The sequence below is a fragment of the Aythya fuligula genome, chromosome 14 (assembly GCF_009819795.1).
Source record: "Aythya fuligula isolate bAytFul2 chromosome 14, bAytFul2.pri, whole genome shotgun sequence".
NCBI classification, from domain to species: domain Eukaryota; kingdom Metazoa; phylum Chordata; class Aves; order Anseriformes; family Anatidae; genus Aythya; species Aythya fuligula.
The window spans coordinates 19,645,730-19,661,578 of record NC_045572.1 but is presented as its reverse complement, the minus strand read 5'-3'; the positions used below and the strand labels follow the sequence as shown (position 1 = coordinate 19,661,578).

The 15,849-nt window shown below is 38.8% G+C and overlaps 1 protein-coding gene across 2 annotated transcripts in view; it reads left to right on the top strand.

The window, feature by feature from the left end:
- JAKMIP2 (janus kinase and microtubule interacting protein 2) overlaps nt 1-13,635 on the top strand; it is a 49,595-nt gene extending 35,960 nt beyond the window's left edge. For both annotated transcript variants that reach the window (XM_032196811.1, XM_032196810.1), the window contains exons 17-22: nt 424-492; nt 1,537-1,614; nt 2,525-2,728; nt 3,801-3,866; nt 5,424-5,496; nt 10,989-13,635. In XM_032196811.1, the coding sequence (XP_032052702.1) occupies nt 424-492; nt 1,537-1,614; nt 2,525-2,728; nt 3,801-3,866; nt 5,424-5,474 (468 nt within the window). In that variant the 3' untranslated portion in view covers nt 5,475-5,496; nt 10,989-13,635. The remainder of the gene's footprint in view (nt 1-423; nt 493-1,536; nt 1,615-2,524; nt 2,729-3,800; nt 3,867-5,423; nt 5,497-10,988) is intronic.
- The last annotated feature ends 2,214 nt before the right edge of the window (nt 13,636-15,849 follow it).

Here is a 15,849-nt window from a genome sequence, read left to right as displayed (position 1 = left end):
TAAAATTGCTTTCTATGGTTCAAATACAGCACACAATTGTGTTAATGTGACAGCATCCAAGGATTCTACTCATCAATTCTCCCTCTCCAAAGGGAATTGCCATCTACTTAACTAAGCTGTTTCCAGATCCTAGAGACCCATGGGTCCTCATTCATGGGATGAAATGGGGTTCCCTATCCTGGAAAGTGTACTTTTCCATCTTCCAGTGATCCTGTAATGGTGATCCTCATAATTCCTCCTTATGAAGTTTCACTTGTAGCCATCATGTCACTGTACTTGTCACTGGAGAACCTATTAAGACAGGCCCAGAACTAGCAATAGGTTACTATAAATAGACTAATAAGATGCTGTAGATGTCCCATTGCCACTGCCTCTGTGCCTAGAAAACACAGCAGTTTACAGCTTTTATTGTCTTCCCTACAGTGGATCCAGCAGATTGAGGGAGCTGAAGCTGCTCTGCACCAGAAGATGATGGAACTGGAAAGTGATATGGTAGGCAAACTTTCCTTAGTAGACATTTTAGGAGCATGTCACATTTACTTGGTGTGCCAAAAAAATAATTAAAAACCTGGTCTTTTGGCAAATTAGGTATGTAGGCTTTCTCCGATAATTGCTGAAACCATAAAAATGTTACTAGACTGTTCCATATGCAACAGCAGATAACACAGAAATGGAAATAGTTAAGGTTTGAGAACTTTCTCTCTTTCCATGAGGATGACTTTACTAAAGTACTGAGGGCTCAAAGGCTGCTCAGTGATTTTCAGATATGAAAATAATCACACTCTTTGCCTACTAAGATTGACACTATAAATGTTAGTAGTTGTAGGACATTTTATTCAATACCTGTAAGTGAGAAATTAATTAATTTTCATACTGCCTTCTTTCATTACATTTTAAGCCCGTATCATCCTGAAGCTAAAAGCTTCATAGCTGAACTTCCTATGGCATCAGTAAAGCTAGGACTTTATTCTTATTCTAGTTAATGGAAGTAACTTAAGAGATGAACAAGCCTAACAACATGAGTTGGACAGCTGTAGCATTTTACCTTTTGTTCCTGTGGTATGTCTATACTCAAGTAAATTAAGCTTTAAGTATGCCGAGAAGTTAAAGCACAGCATCTTTCCCCAAATAACATGGACATGAAAATGCCTGTTTAGTTCCTGTTTAGTTTATTGCACTTTCTCCCAAAAAAAGAAGCCACAGAAGGAGTTGTCTGGGATGCCAGAGGTGTTATCTTTAGAAAAATCACACAGAAAACCTTAAATACTACTGAAATGCCAAGCAATATTACTGAAATCAACAAGAGATGATGGATTTTGTTTCATGTAGATCAGACGTATCATCATACAAAACTAAACACAGCTATTTTCCCTTCTTCCTTTTCTGGCTGAGTCAGATAGATAATAACTTTGCAGAGTGTCAATTAAGACCAGTCTCCTAGTCCTGCTCAAGTCAGATGTCTGTAGCTGATTCAATAAACCTTCCCACAGCATTTTGGTAACTGAGTCACGTTTCTGTCTAAATCCTTCATTGTAGGAGCAATTTTGCAAAATAAAAGGTTATTTGGAAGAAGAACTAGACTACAGGAAGCAAGCTCTTGACCAAGCATACATGGTATGTACAAAGGAAATGCTACAGTACATATTAGCCAGCACTGTGACAGGACATGGGCTTCAGTTGGATCACGAGAAGAGGTTTTTGCTTTCTTCTTAGTATCTTTTTTTTTTTTTAATTATTATTTGCTTTCCCATTCTCCTAACAAACTACCATGCAATGTGCACAACTTCAAAATGGCACCTAGGTTTTGCAAATCAGGAAAAGGTAGATCTCCTGAAGTCTGAAACTCTTTTACTCTTTTGTCATTTATACGCAGTTGTTGCTCATTAGTGTCAGCTTGTCCAGCTGGAGTCAGTGAAACCAACTGGAACTCAGATCTGGAGTCTTAGATGGCCCATTTTAAGCATATCATAGCAAGTAGAGGATATGCCACAAAGAGCACAATTTCCTGATGTAAAACCTCTGTGTCAAATTCTGATACATAGGTCTGATAACTGGCCTTGCAAGTTCAGCACAATTGGTTTGTCAGTTAATGGGAATGCTCATTGATTAGCACAATTAAGAGCAAAGTAATTTGACACTGACCTTCATTTTTTTTCTCTTTTTTTTTTTTTTTTTTAGTACAGTGGGTCAAAATTTTAGAATTGGTGAAATAATCATCTTTTTAAATTACAAATATAAAATAGGTATGAAAGTTCTATCCAACTCCTGATCACCTCTGTAACTGCTTAAAAAAAGTCAGCGAGAGATTTCAATAAAAACTAAAGTTGAATTACCATAAAAATAAAAACTTTTTTTTATTTGTCTAAACAGTGAACCACTTTATGAGTTCTGTTTGTCACATTTTTGCACACCTGAGCACAGGGACCACCATGCAGGTGCCTGAATCTGCCACAACCTCCCCAGTCCCCATTGTGTTTTAAACAATGTTCCATCTCTAACTGGCTTTTGGTATTGCATCGACCAGAGGATCCAGGAGCTTGAAGCCACCTTATACAATGCTTTGCAGCAAGAAACGGTAATAAAGTTTGGGGAACTTCTCACTGAAAAACAGCAGGAAGAGCTGAGGACAGCAGTAGAAAAGTTAAGACGTCAGATGCTGAGGAAAAGCAGAGAATATGATTGCCAGATTCTTCAAGAGAGAATGGAGCTGCTCCAACAGGCTCATCAGGTAAGAAAATAGACTGAAGCACATGCAGATCTACTCAGCTTTGCTGGGTAAGAATGTAAGCTGAGGTCAAATTTAGGCAAGCTCTTGGTCATGAGTGTGCCTGGTATTTCTTGGGTTGTTTTATACTTTGAGTCTTTACTGTACACACAAACTCTTGATATTAGCTTGTGAAGCATTGGTTAGTCATATTTTGACTAACCTTAAAATTCCAAACCAAACAGTTTTCATCCAGAATTCTGTCCACATGAACCTATCTCTTTGATTAAAGTGGTCACCACTAGTTACTGGACTTGGTTCAAGAGGAACTGTATGAATGTGTCTGGCTATTGTTACGTAGGAGAACTATCTGTTTTTCCAGCCACTTCTGGTCTGTCCCTCCCAAAGTGGGCAGTTGTAATGTTTTGCTGATGAGATAGAATACTATATTTACATTCAAAGATTAATGTGACAGCTGCAAAATGAACAAAACTTACTCTAATGTTTAAGGGAATGAGAGAGAAAGCATATGCCCAGCGGTCTTTCTTCTCAAGGTGCCAGAAGTTTAAGTCACATTACACAGTTTTTGTAAGAGTACCCAGTTTTGCTAGAAATGCACTTTGGCTACTATTTATGCATAACTGGTTCACCACAGAATTAGTGTTTTCATGTTACTATAAACATTTATCATTTCTAATAATAATACTTTAGTCCTCTTTCAATACATCAATCTGTGAGAAATTTTAATGAATTGTGATATAATTCTAAGGAGTATAATTGTGATCTTATGCTTTCCATCTATTTACCACAAGATTGATAAGAAATCAACACTTGATCCACCATTGATACTAATTTCCAGCATTTGAGGATGCAGTGAAATACACACAACAGCACATTTTGAGTAGTCGTGCGTGAGGTAAAGTATATGGTTAGGCAAGGCTAGTCGATGTAGTCATGATACTGCACAGGTTTATCCCTGCCAGAGAAGTGGTTTTGTTAATTAGTAGGCTGTTAGCACTTTGAACGTTTAGTCGCTTTTCAGGCAAGCAAATTTATTGAGAATTTAGTCTAGATTTCTTTCTTTTTTAATTTCCAGAGGATCCGAGATTTAGAAGATAAAACTGACATCCAAAAGAGACAAATTAAGGATCTGGAGGAAAAGGTTGGTTCTGTTTTGCTTCTGAAGCAGGCTGATCCACTTTTTTTGAAAGTAATGATATAATTCTTTTGAACTACATGACCTTTTTGTTTAGCTTAATAAGATAGACATGTTAGCATTTTTCTACTATCCCATCTTTTCAATTCGTGTCTTTCAGTATACCCAAACTTTAATCTTAAGAGTCTCCTCCACAACAACCTCTGTTTCATTTTAGGAAATAAATGCTGAACACTTTTAATTATGGTTAATGACACTGAACCAAATGATGAAGCCTTTATTTGTCTGTCTTGGTATATAGACAATACATCCACTAAAGGCAGGGTGATGGTAGGAAGCAGGAAGGAATGAAGGAAACTGAGTGAAGATCTGAAGATTGTCCTTAGCTGGCAGGACTAGGGAACCCAGGTTCTGATGTCATCCCATTTATTGAAGGTTGCAATTGATTATACAATATGAAAACAGTACTAGAATCTTGCCCCTAAACTGACCTGTCAAAGAACTATAGAAATATATATGCATATTCTTTATAATACATGTTTATAAATATATGCAGAGCTGTTCTGCTTTTTTGGGGGGAGGGGAGAGAGTGGGGGGAGGGCGGTGTTAAAGCTGCTCTGTCATATTAAGTTTTCCTAGTTTTAGATAGCTAAGATAGGATTGCTGAACAAAGATCACAGCATGGGCACAGCACAATGCTACCAACAATGTATTTTCTAGAAATGCTAGACTGATATAAGATACATATCCAGTGGCAACTTTGCCAATATAGTCATATTAGTGAATATCAATGTACATGCATTAACTGTAATAATGATTATATCGGTACAATGGCAGTAGTGCCAATGAGACCTTTCTGTACATACATTCCTAAAGTGAAACAACTGTGCTTAATGTAAAGCTTGATAGACATAATTCTTTCCACTTTTCTGCCAATATTTTTGTGACACAAAGACTCAGTGTCTTTCTATTATATATAACTTGGAAATAGATCATAATCTGTGATGAAGATTAAAAACAAAGCAAAATTTATGCCACAGTCATATGGAGACCTTGAGTATGAGACTTCTCAGTGTCAATTTTCAAAAGAGTTTTTGATTCACAGAAATTTGCTTTCCAGAAGCTGTTGTATTCATGATTAAAAGGGTCCGTCCAAAAATTAATTATTCAACATATAATAGTTAGGGCTTAGCATTAGGCATATATATTTCCCAGGCTATTTACAGTATGGATAGCAGGCATTGTTTTTAACCCACTTTAAAATACTACCCATGCTATTTTTGATATCCAGCTCTGTGACTAACATCAACCCGTGGTGGTTTACAGTGAAAGCTATATCTCAGGCTTTCAATATGGTGCCAATTCTAATTCATCACCAAAATTAATGGGATCTGTTTTCTAAGCCTGGGAGATAGTGTGGCACTCAGAGAAGTAACCAGGAAATACAATGTCTTCTGAATGAATAATTATTTTATTTGTCCTTCAGAGTGCAAAAAGAATGAATCCTGATGCTTACAATGCCATGACCTTTTGTTTTTATGCAATCTTCTTTTTCTTCTGCAGTTTCTATTTCTATTCTTGTTCTTCTCTCTTGCCTTTATTCTTTGGCCTTGATGTCAATGTGCCTCTTGGAAAGGTAAGACTACTTCATTTATTTCCTCAAAGCTAGCACTTCTTGCAGAGCTGAGGATCAGATCTTTGCATGTTCCTGTATGTGTCTGGAGTCATGGAATTCAGCAGGCTCTTGTCAATAATAGTTCACAACAGAGAGTGGTTACACTGCTGAGCTGACACAGGGTGTTCCAGTCAGACCAGCACTGTCCAATATACTTTTAAGTGAATTGTAAAAGCTTGCAGATGATATTCTGCCATTCATAATTGTGAAAATAAAAGCCAACAAGAGTTTCACAATATCAAATAGTCGAGAGAATTGCACGTGAAATTCAGTATTAATGTTTGAAAAGTGATACAGCCTTAAAACTGTTAAACAAGTTCTGAGCTGACTGCTCCCACTCAGAATATAGCTCAGTGCCCAAAACTAGGAGAGGTATAAAGAAGAGTAAGGAAGAATGATCAGCTGCTGAAAGAGAGAAAGAAGGAGACAGAGGGAGAGAAGGATTTTTTTCTGATTCAGAGAGACACTGTTAAAAGGTGGCATGGAAAATTTGTCAGTGTCATAGAATGGATGGATAGATTGCTATTATTCTCCACCAGTATGGCAATTACCATGTTATAAATTTAAAATAAACAAAAATTGTTAGGTAATGAAATAGAATGTAAAATAGAATGTAAAGAAGCCTCTGCCAAAGCATGCTTAGCAGCAGAAAGTTCAGAGTTCAAAAAGCAATGCGAAGATGAGGAGATAAATCAGGTAACTGCAATGTGCACAGCCTTCGTATTTTTCCTTCTGGCCTAACCACATTCAGAACTAGGACACTGGGATAAAAGGACCTTTCTTCTGATCCAAGATAACATAAATAGAACATAGCCTGGCTAATGTTATATTAAATGCTCAATAATGTTATATTAAAGACATGTAGTGACAGATCTTCTGATGTGGGGACAGACCAATACCATAAAGTTTCTCTCTGTCACTCTTGCCTCTGGCTTGAGCTGTTAATTATTAAATTCTTCTGACCTGCACTTGAGGCAAACTGAGAACACAGTTTTGTGTGGAAGATGTTCTGCCATTCTCTTCCACCATTTTCACTAGCTTAGCCTTTGTTTCTAGCTACAGCACAAGATACTGAACTAAGCAGCATGGATCCGGGTTCTGCTCCCCCTCATGAAAAGCCCCCTACTTTATGCTTTCTTTCAGCTAGATCAAGACTTCCTTTTGCAGTTTTATGCTGTTGCAGAGAAAACTCACAGAATTAGTCACATAAACTGGAATCCATTGCTTCCTCGGATGGTCAGACCTTAAAACGAATGTTTTAATGTGCTGAGCCAGCAACATACATGGAGGTTAGGCTGAATGTGGAATGAACCATAGGAAAGAATCAGAGGAAGGTGGCTAGCTCGGTGATCATGGCTCTTGTAAATAATGGCCAATATCATTAAAGAGTTGCTGCTATTTGAAACATACTGCCTTAATCCACTGAACATTAAAAGAGTAAATTATGACTGCATTCTCACCAATGTCCCTGCAGCAGGCTTTCTGGGAACCATGACACAGAACAGAGTCTGCAAGATATTTTGAGTTAATTTGACTGCACTGTTTCTTGCTCATTCATAGTGGGGAAAAAAAATCTGAGAGTCTTCTGAAACAGCCAAATTATGTATAGGCTAGTTTTAAGAAGCTAACATTTTCAAAGTACATAGTAATAGCAAATAATTTCATATGACTGTGTCTTTTGCTGTGTTGTAGAATCATAAGTGCAGAGCTAGCAGCCAACCTATAGGGAGATTAAAAAAAAAAAAAGGACACTTGGATTTAAACTGCACCTTGAAAACTCACGGAAACCAATACTGACGTCTGCAAAAGACTGTCTCTCTGAGTTCTTCCCATTTTCTTATAGTGTTGTCTTTCATTCAGTTTCTATCATAACTGTAATGAAGTTCTTGTGACTCATACAAGAAAAACAGGTGCAGTAAGAGGTTCTGAATTTTCTGTATACAATTTTCACCTATATTTTCCACCTGTATAGGTATGGAATTGGTTTTCTAAGGATTATTTGCCCCTGCTGGTACAGCTACAGCGTTAGTAAGAAGTTCATACATCCTAATTTTGTCAATGCTATTATCAGCTATGGTGGAAGAAAAATAAGAAATCAAAAAAATCTTGACCTCCAGTTCTTTGCAAATGTGCCTCATAAGGTGTCCCTTGCTCGGTTTCAATCAAGTCCCTTGATTGAAAATACATTCATCATATTAAACTACTGAACAGCTTTTCCTAGTCCCATCTCTTTTAAGATAGAGCACCCAGTAAAGTCTTCACATTAGAACATGCATCCTGGGAAGTGCAATTTACACTTTTCATAGACTCATCAGGAAACATTGTCTTCCTGATTTTTTTTTATTGTTTTTAATTTTGAAAGTATTTTTTTTTCAGAAGTTTAAGACAAAAAGTTGGTGGTAAACACAAGTTACAAAAAGATCCATAAAAATGCATTAAAATGATTTTGGTTCATAGATATGACATTTTTCATTAGAAAAGATGATTCACTTGAAAAATTGAATCCACTTGTAATTGAACTTACAATAGGAAATCCCTACTCACAGCATAAAAAAACTAGTGCACCCCTCATATGACTTTACGCATGGTTTTGGTATGCCAGAGCAGAAGAGAAGGGAAGGAGAACCATAACATGGATGAATTACTTGGCTTTTCGGGAATTGCAAATATATACCAGTATCTTTTGAAATACGCATTTTCCAAAATAGAAAAATCCCTACAGTTCTGACATATGGATTCCAGTAGTAGTGATTAAGTCTTTTTCTTGCAGCCTGTGAAAATAGCTAAAGTGTTGTGCAACATCTCAATGTCTGCATGCTAAGGAAAAAAAATAAAAAGCCTTCAGATTGAATCTGTGTACATGGATTTCATGGTGACTTTCAGGCTGCTGTTTTAACAGCCTCCTAATGAGTTCTGCCATGTATTCAAAGACAGACTGAATTCTTTATTGCAGAGGATCCATTCCTTCCCTCTTTTCAAAGCAAGAAGGGGAGAACCACAGGAGAAAGGAGAAAACTCAGGAACATCAAAAAACATAATAAAGCCTCCACATTTTCAGGCAGGTTAGAAAAACTAATGAGGTGTTTGAGATCAGAACTCTTCTATCCTTCTAAAATTCTAGCAGATTGTTATTATCACCTGCAGCCATTCTTCTACCTGCATGGGTCTGCTGGGTCATATCTAGCACAAACTCTGCTAATTTGATGCACTGTGTTGACTCCTCATTGGTCCATTAATTGAGTAGGACTAATAATCAAGAGAAAGCTAACTACTTTTGTACCAATTTCATTGCTGGGGGGTTGTATACCTCCCTTAGGAGTCACTGAGTCCAGACTTCATCATGTCTCCCACACACATCTCCTTCACTAAGTTTCCTGCTCATTTTAAACAACACCTAAGGTTTAGTGGGTGTAAGTCCCTCTGGAGCCTAGGAAGTCTGCTCTAATTACAGCACTAAGAAGAGTTTCACTCACTGGATTTACTGTTGCTCTATAGAGGCTGGCCCCAGGAGCACATGAGGGTCTATTTTAGAAGACTCGTGTCTGTACTTTGGATAGAGAGGAAGAGAAACATCAAGAAGAAGTGAAGTGTGGTTTACAGCCCTGGAGAGTCTGCTGGTGTGTTGTGCCAGTCCTCAGTCCTCCACATAGCTCCACACAGCACATGAACAATTCTTTTGCCGTTTTCATGTACTGCTTTTGCATTTTGGACAAAGAGTGTCAGGCAGGGAACAAGAAGATGGATTACTGTGAACTGAAGAGCAGAGCAAGTAGCCACGACAGTTGTGCAGATGTAGTGTTGTCGAGAATGGGACATAGACTGTAGAAATGGAAAAATCTTAAGGGTGCAGGCGTGGGGTAGAGATATAAACTCAGTGCTTTCCAGGGGTTCTGCACTGCTGTGAGCTCTCCTGAACCATAAAGACAGCTGCAGCAGGCCTAGCTTCACAGCAGGCATGATATCTGATGAATGTTTTACCAAGGCAAGTTATTCTGTAAGTGCAAATCATCAAGTCTTGTAGCAATTCCTCAAAGCAAATGCAACAGTAAGCTCATCCCCTGCCTGATCCCAGTTTTCACCCACCCCATTTCCCTCCATGGTATCCTTACCTCTTAATACCTGAGGTGAAATCTCCAAACAGAATCAACTTTGGAATTGTGTTGGCAAGATTGACAGGAATTTTATCATAGACATATTTTCTGAGGCTGGAATACATGGGAACATACAATAACTACTATTGGTTTGTGTTTCCTGTTCACTTTACAAACCACCTGCCTACCCAGGTGACTGACATTTGAAGTAACACATCAAGGGTGAGCATGACAGAGGGAGTATGCCATCAACATTCCTGGTTCTTAGAACTACTGAGATGCATATCATCAGGGGGATCTTTGCTAAATTGCTTTCCTTCCAATGGATGCAAGTTGGCTTTGTTAACCTTATAGGAGAATTCATACAGATCTGTGATAAAACAACAACAAAACACAGCGCATCCTTGAAATGTGCCTAGGGAACTATCTGATGATGAAAAATCTTTGATTTTGTTAGTGTCTTTCTGCAGTTTATCCTTTAACAACCTTTTAACTCCAAGAGCAAACTATGATACAATTGCAGATGATTCTTTCTGATTTCTTTCTCTTGCAGGATTAGCACAGCACTCACTGCTGTACTTTTCAGATTAGGAAGGAGAAGCATCTGAAACAAGGCTAGAATGCAATGTGTGTGAATTAAACCATATGCAGCAATATTTAGCATCAAGACCAAAACTTTGTAGTTCCTTCTTACATGGGAGTTTACTATAGGCATAGTTTTCTATGCTTGTGAATATGTACGTTCACTTATTTGTGACCAAATAATGAAGTCTAGTCTGCATGGATTTCACACTCAGTGAATTTTACCATGTGGATTTTAATGCTGAGAAAGCAAAGAAAAACTATGCCATTTTGCCCCATGTTTCAGATCTGAAACCCAGAATTCTTTTCCATATATATGAAAGGCTTCCTTGGATTAGGAGCAGTCTGTGTTTGCCTTAGTGCTGAATTAGCCAAAATTCTGGGGTTGCCTTGAAACCACAAGCAAAGCATATCACCTGCTGTCATGTCTGGTGAAATTTAGGCAGCTGTAGTACAGGAGATATTGAAACTCACAGTTTTGTATGGGCTGGTGCATAAATTCATCTGAAGATACTTGTGGGAACTTCTATGGACCAGAGACCTTTACCTTTTAAGGTTAAATGGACAGGCCTGGCTGGTGTTACTGATTAATTCATTGTCAAAATATGAGTAATTTTCACAAATGTCTTGCATGGAAACAGAAACAGTCTGCCCAGTTAGCTGATAATTGTAAGAGCAGATCTTTTCAACTTTCTGACTCTATTTTGTCATCTGGATAGGTAGGTAGAGGAAATTATCACTTATCTGATACAGATGTTCTTCTTTTTGTTTTATTTTTAGAGCACCTGACCACACAGATAAGTCCTTAGAAAGGCAAATGCTTCCAACCCCCCGATGAAGAGAACATTGTTTACACCAATTTAAAAACAAATATACAAAAGAACAACCTGTAGCCAAGACTGCAACCACCTTATATTTTAAAGCCATCACTCAAGATTTGTTACTTGACAGTTTCTGTCTAAAGCTATGATATATGCTGCATCTAATGAAATCCTATATGTTGAAATTACAAAAGGGGAAGAAAAATGAACTGTGAACCTACATCACTTAGGAAAAAACTTAAAGGGAATCTGCAAGGCTCCACTTTCAGCTGATCAAGTCAGAGTGTGTCTTGGGCATGGAACCAAAGTTACAACAGAAAAATATATCCCTGCTATGCAGGGCAATCATTTAAATGTGACACTGTCATCCCATGAACAAATCAAAAGTAAGAAGACAGAGCAGGAGAAACACTTGAGAGCTGTGGAGAGATACTGACAATAAAGCATTCGGTTTGAACTGTCTGGCTTTCTCACTACAGGGACTCTTTCCCTTTGGTTTTAGCCTCAGGAACAATGACAGCTGCAGTGTGGGGGCAAAAAAAGGGAAAATACGTTCTAGTTTATTGCATGACAGGTAGGACAGGGCACCACGTTTTCTGTTTGAGATCATAACAAAGCACCATTCTACATGGCAAGGGATGGGAAATGAGGGTGTGTAGTATAAGGAAGACTTCTGACAGAACTGTAGCCTTATCTCTTCACACTCCCTGCATGAAGAACAGCCTGCCCATTGTCAGATACTTTTTATACTCTTTAAAGACTGACAGTGAGATAATAATGCCCATACTTAGTTTCACGATTGGAATAACATACTGAGGATCACTGGATTGGACCTACAGAGTGGCTGCTTAGAAAGAAAAAAATGTGTTTGAGGGAAAAGGGGAAGAAAACATCCCCAGTATTCATGTGGTATAACCCACAAAGCATCATCTTCCAAATGTTTTGTCTCAGCTTGGATCCTACTGAACATGCAAAACCCTTATAAATGTTTTGGTTTGGCTTGTCAAACTGATTTTGTTAGCTGACTTCCTGACCAGTGACGCATAAACCAAAAACCAGGGAAATGTGAAAGCACCCTTATTAGACATGAGAAGTATTACTGGCTTGTTTAGATTTTTCCACAATTCAGAATAACTAGTAGTAGTTGTTTCCATTTCAGAGCATTACTTACCTCTCCCATGACAAAGGCTGGAACCCAGTCCTGGTGGCTCCCTGAGGCAAGGAGTGCCATCACAGCTGCATGCCCCTGTAGTCAGTAAAAAACAAACCCTGAGGAGTGTTGACACCTGCAACAAACATTGCCAAGTTCATGTCTGTTGGAAAAAAAGTTGCATCCATCTTCCCTTTTCTCTTTTTTGTGCTGTATGATCTAGGCATGACAATGCCCTTCTCTGTGCTTCTGTTTTCATTTACCTGGAAATGGAGTCCTTCCTGTATAGACTTCAGGTTCCTGTGGCAAGGCTCCTTATTTGAGCTGTGTCTTCCACAATGGAGTCTTAATTTTAGCTAAGAAAAATGGATTTCCATTTTCCAAAGTAGAAGACAGCCTGTGCATTACTTAAACCTTCAAAACAGGGCTCACATGTTCAGACTTCTTAAGCACAGACTCTACAGACTCCGCACACCAGAAGCTTTAAAAGTGCTTTACAGAGGGTGTTGCTTCTTTTTGCTTATTTTTTTGCAGATGAAACAGCTGAGGCAAAAAGTAGTGAAATAAGTCAGCAGGGCAAAAGCCATTCCTTAGCCACAGCAGGGATGAAGTTCATCTAGTATAGGGGATGCCTGCCCCTTACAGATGTTTTTCATCCAGAATAGCTTTTAATTATTAATGTCCATACACTCAGACGGATTGCAATGCTGGGCTCAGTTTCTCCACAGAGATTTTAAATATGCTCACTTCTTTCATGCCTGAAGATTGTGTTGAGCCCTCTGTTGAAGGTTGGAAGCTATTAGAAAATTCGTCCTCCTTAAAATTAATTTAAATTAAAAATGACCACAGCTTCTGGAACCAGTCTGTTTTAGTCAAGGAGTTTACTGAATTCTGCACCAGTTGTATGGTTTTTTTTTTGTTTGGTTGGTTGTTTTTTTTTTGGTAGAACAAACAAACAGACTTGTAGGCAAATATGTTAAATGAATGCTAGTATGTTGCATGCTCTGTGGTTCAATCTCTTTGCCCCCCTGCAGAGGAATCTATGGGTAATATTGGCCCAAACCTACCACCTTTGCTTTCCAAGGGTGCTGCTACCAATTCAGTCCTGAAGCTTTGGAGTCATGCTCCTTCCACACCTGACATATTGGGATCACTTTACAACATCTCGTTAGCTACAAAAAGTTTTTTTTTTTCCTCCCTGGTTGTTATTCCCTCTTCCCCCTTGCACTGTTTTTTCCCTTGCTGCAGCACAAATTCACTTCATACCACTTGGCAGCAGTGGTATGTGGCAAGTCACAAGTAAATGCAGGCTAGAAACTGTTTTCTGTAGGTATTATGGCCAGCAATTAAAGTGCTGAGCGCATCTTACAGAAGTATGAGCAGCATCTATTTTCTGTGATGTTGCAATAACCTCCTTCTCTGCTTTCGTTAAAAAAAAAAAAAAAAAAAAAAAAAAAAAAAGAGTACTAGAATGTTTGTTTCGGGCAGTCACAGGGCAGAACCACAGCACAGATATAAATACCTAGTTTCAGAACATACTGGACTGATTTTGTGGCAGACTGTATCATTCAGGTCTTCTCAACTGTGCTGTGCACACTTTACTCTCATTTGTCTTGCCTGATTTCCCCTCCCTTACTCTTCCTTATTGCATGTGCATTTCCAAGGGCTTGGGGTGAGGTGAGAGATGGCAGATGATTACCATGGTGTAACTTGTAAATTGTCTGCAAACTTTTAATGCTAGAGTTCCTCCAGAAAGCTGAACAACAGCTGCTTTACTCCTCTTGAAGCTTAACATAAGCCATGCCTAAAACACACTGGCTGGTAAAATACAAACTTTCTACTCTCAGCTAGATCAAAATGAGTTTGTTTGTATGCATATTTATGTATATGTATAGTATACTATATATATGCATATATATATATATCTATTCTCTACTGTATATAGTAAATCATTGCTATAGCTTATGAAAGTTTACTTCCATTCTAGGTATGGGGAATTGAATCTAGACTTGTTTAGCTGCCACAACTGGTAACACTCCTCATGGTTTAGTTTTACATCTCATGGGCAACTAGTCTTTCCCTCCCTCCCTCCCTCCCTTCCTCCCTCCCTCCCTCCCTCTCTTCCTCCCTTCCTCCCTTCCTTCCTTCCTTCCTCCCTTCCTCCCTTCCTCCCTTCCTCCCTTCCTCCCTTCCTCCCTTCCTCCCTTCCTCCCTTCCTCCCTTCCTCCCTTCCTCCCTTCCTCCCTTCCTCCCTTCCTCCCTTCCTCCCTTCCTCCCTTCCTCCCTTCCTCCCTTCCTCCCTTCCTTCCTTCCTTCCTTCCTTCCTTCCTTCCTTCCTTCCTTCCTTCCTTCCTTCCTTCCTTCCTTCCTTCCTTCCTTCCTTCCTTCCTTCCTTCCTTCCTTCCTTCCTTCTCTGTCCTGAAGCTGTTTCTCCAGGGCTTTTGTTGTTCCTGATATTCTTTGAGGCATGCTATTAAGAATTCTTCCTCAAACTTCACAGCCAACTTCCCCTCCTACAAATCAGCTAGCAAAAACAGATCAATTTATTTCAATCTTTGAGGAAACATAGCCCTGGATTCCTCCCATTTATCTGTCCAAGGCTGTAGCAGGACTACCAGCACTCCAGGCTAGCCATTCTGTCAAAACATTAGATGAGGCACGTACATCGTGCAAATCAAACAAAATCTGACTTGCCGCTTTTTCTCCACTGACCAAATCAAGAGAGTTTGAAGAATATACTTTCAATGTAAGTACTTCAGACAAAGGCCTAGTTAGGCGAGATGAATTTAGGCATTTGGGTCTGCAGAAGGGAATAGAGCTTCTTGCAGTATTATCAGCCTGGCTTACAGCTCCACCCTCTCATTGACATGCCTAGAGGACCATGGAGACCTTCTTTTTGTATACGTGCTCTATTTTCCATCTCCCTGCTGTCATCTCAGAGGGGAATATCTGCTGGACCTCCAAAGCTTTCAGTTCCATGGCACTGCATGAGGACTGGATAGGCCAGGCTCTTGCTCTCACTAGGGTAAGTTTCAGTAAACAGCCACAAAGTTGCTGGAGATTCAAAGTTTTTGTTTTGTTTTGTTTTTCTGCCCTCACTCACATCAGCACCTGTGTGTTTTTATATATACTTTTAATTCCCAATTTCTTTGGTGTTTACTCCAGAACAAAACTGTAAATGACTTGTCAGAATGACCCTTTGATAAACACTGGACATGTATCTGTACTATATGTATTAACGTGTAGAAGAGAATCCTTATTGTATGTAAAGTTTTATGAATGGTTATTTTTTAATTTATGTATTTAATATAGGATTCGATGACCTCTGGTGTTTTAGTTTGTATAAAAAAAAATAAAACTGCAGCATTTTTTTTAAAAAAATCTCACTTTACATTCACAGAGCTATTCGGTGTCTGTCTGGAATCTGTTCAGAAATGTCATGTTAAAGCTGGGTAACCAAGATGCAGGAGACACTTCCTTGCCTACTCGCTCCACTGATGTGCTTGCAGCTCACGGCGAGAAAGACTGGGCTGTAACGTATCACACTTGGGAACATAAATCAATTAAAAAGCTTCAGTGGACATCTTGAAGTAATTAGTTGATAAGAGGTGGACAGTTAGCTTTCCCAGCATGTGTGCAGGTTTGAATTTACTGGCTTTTTACTAGGCCT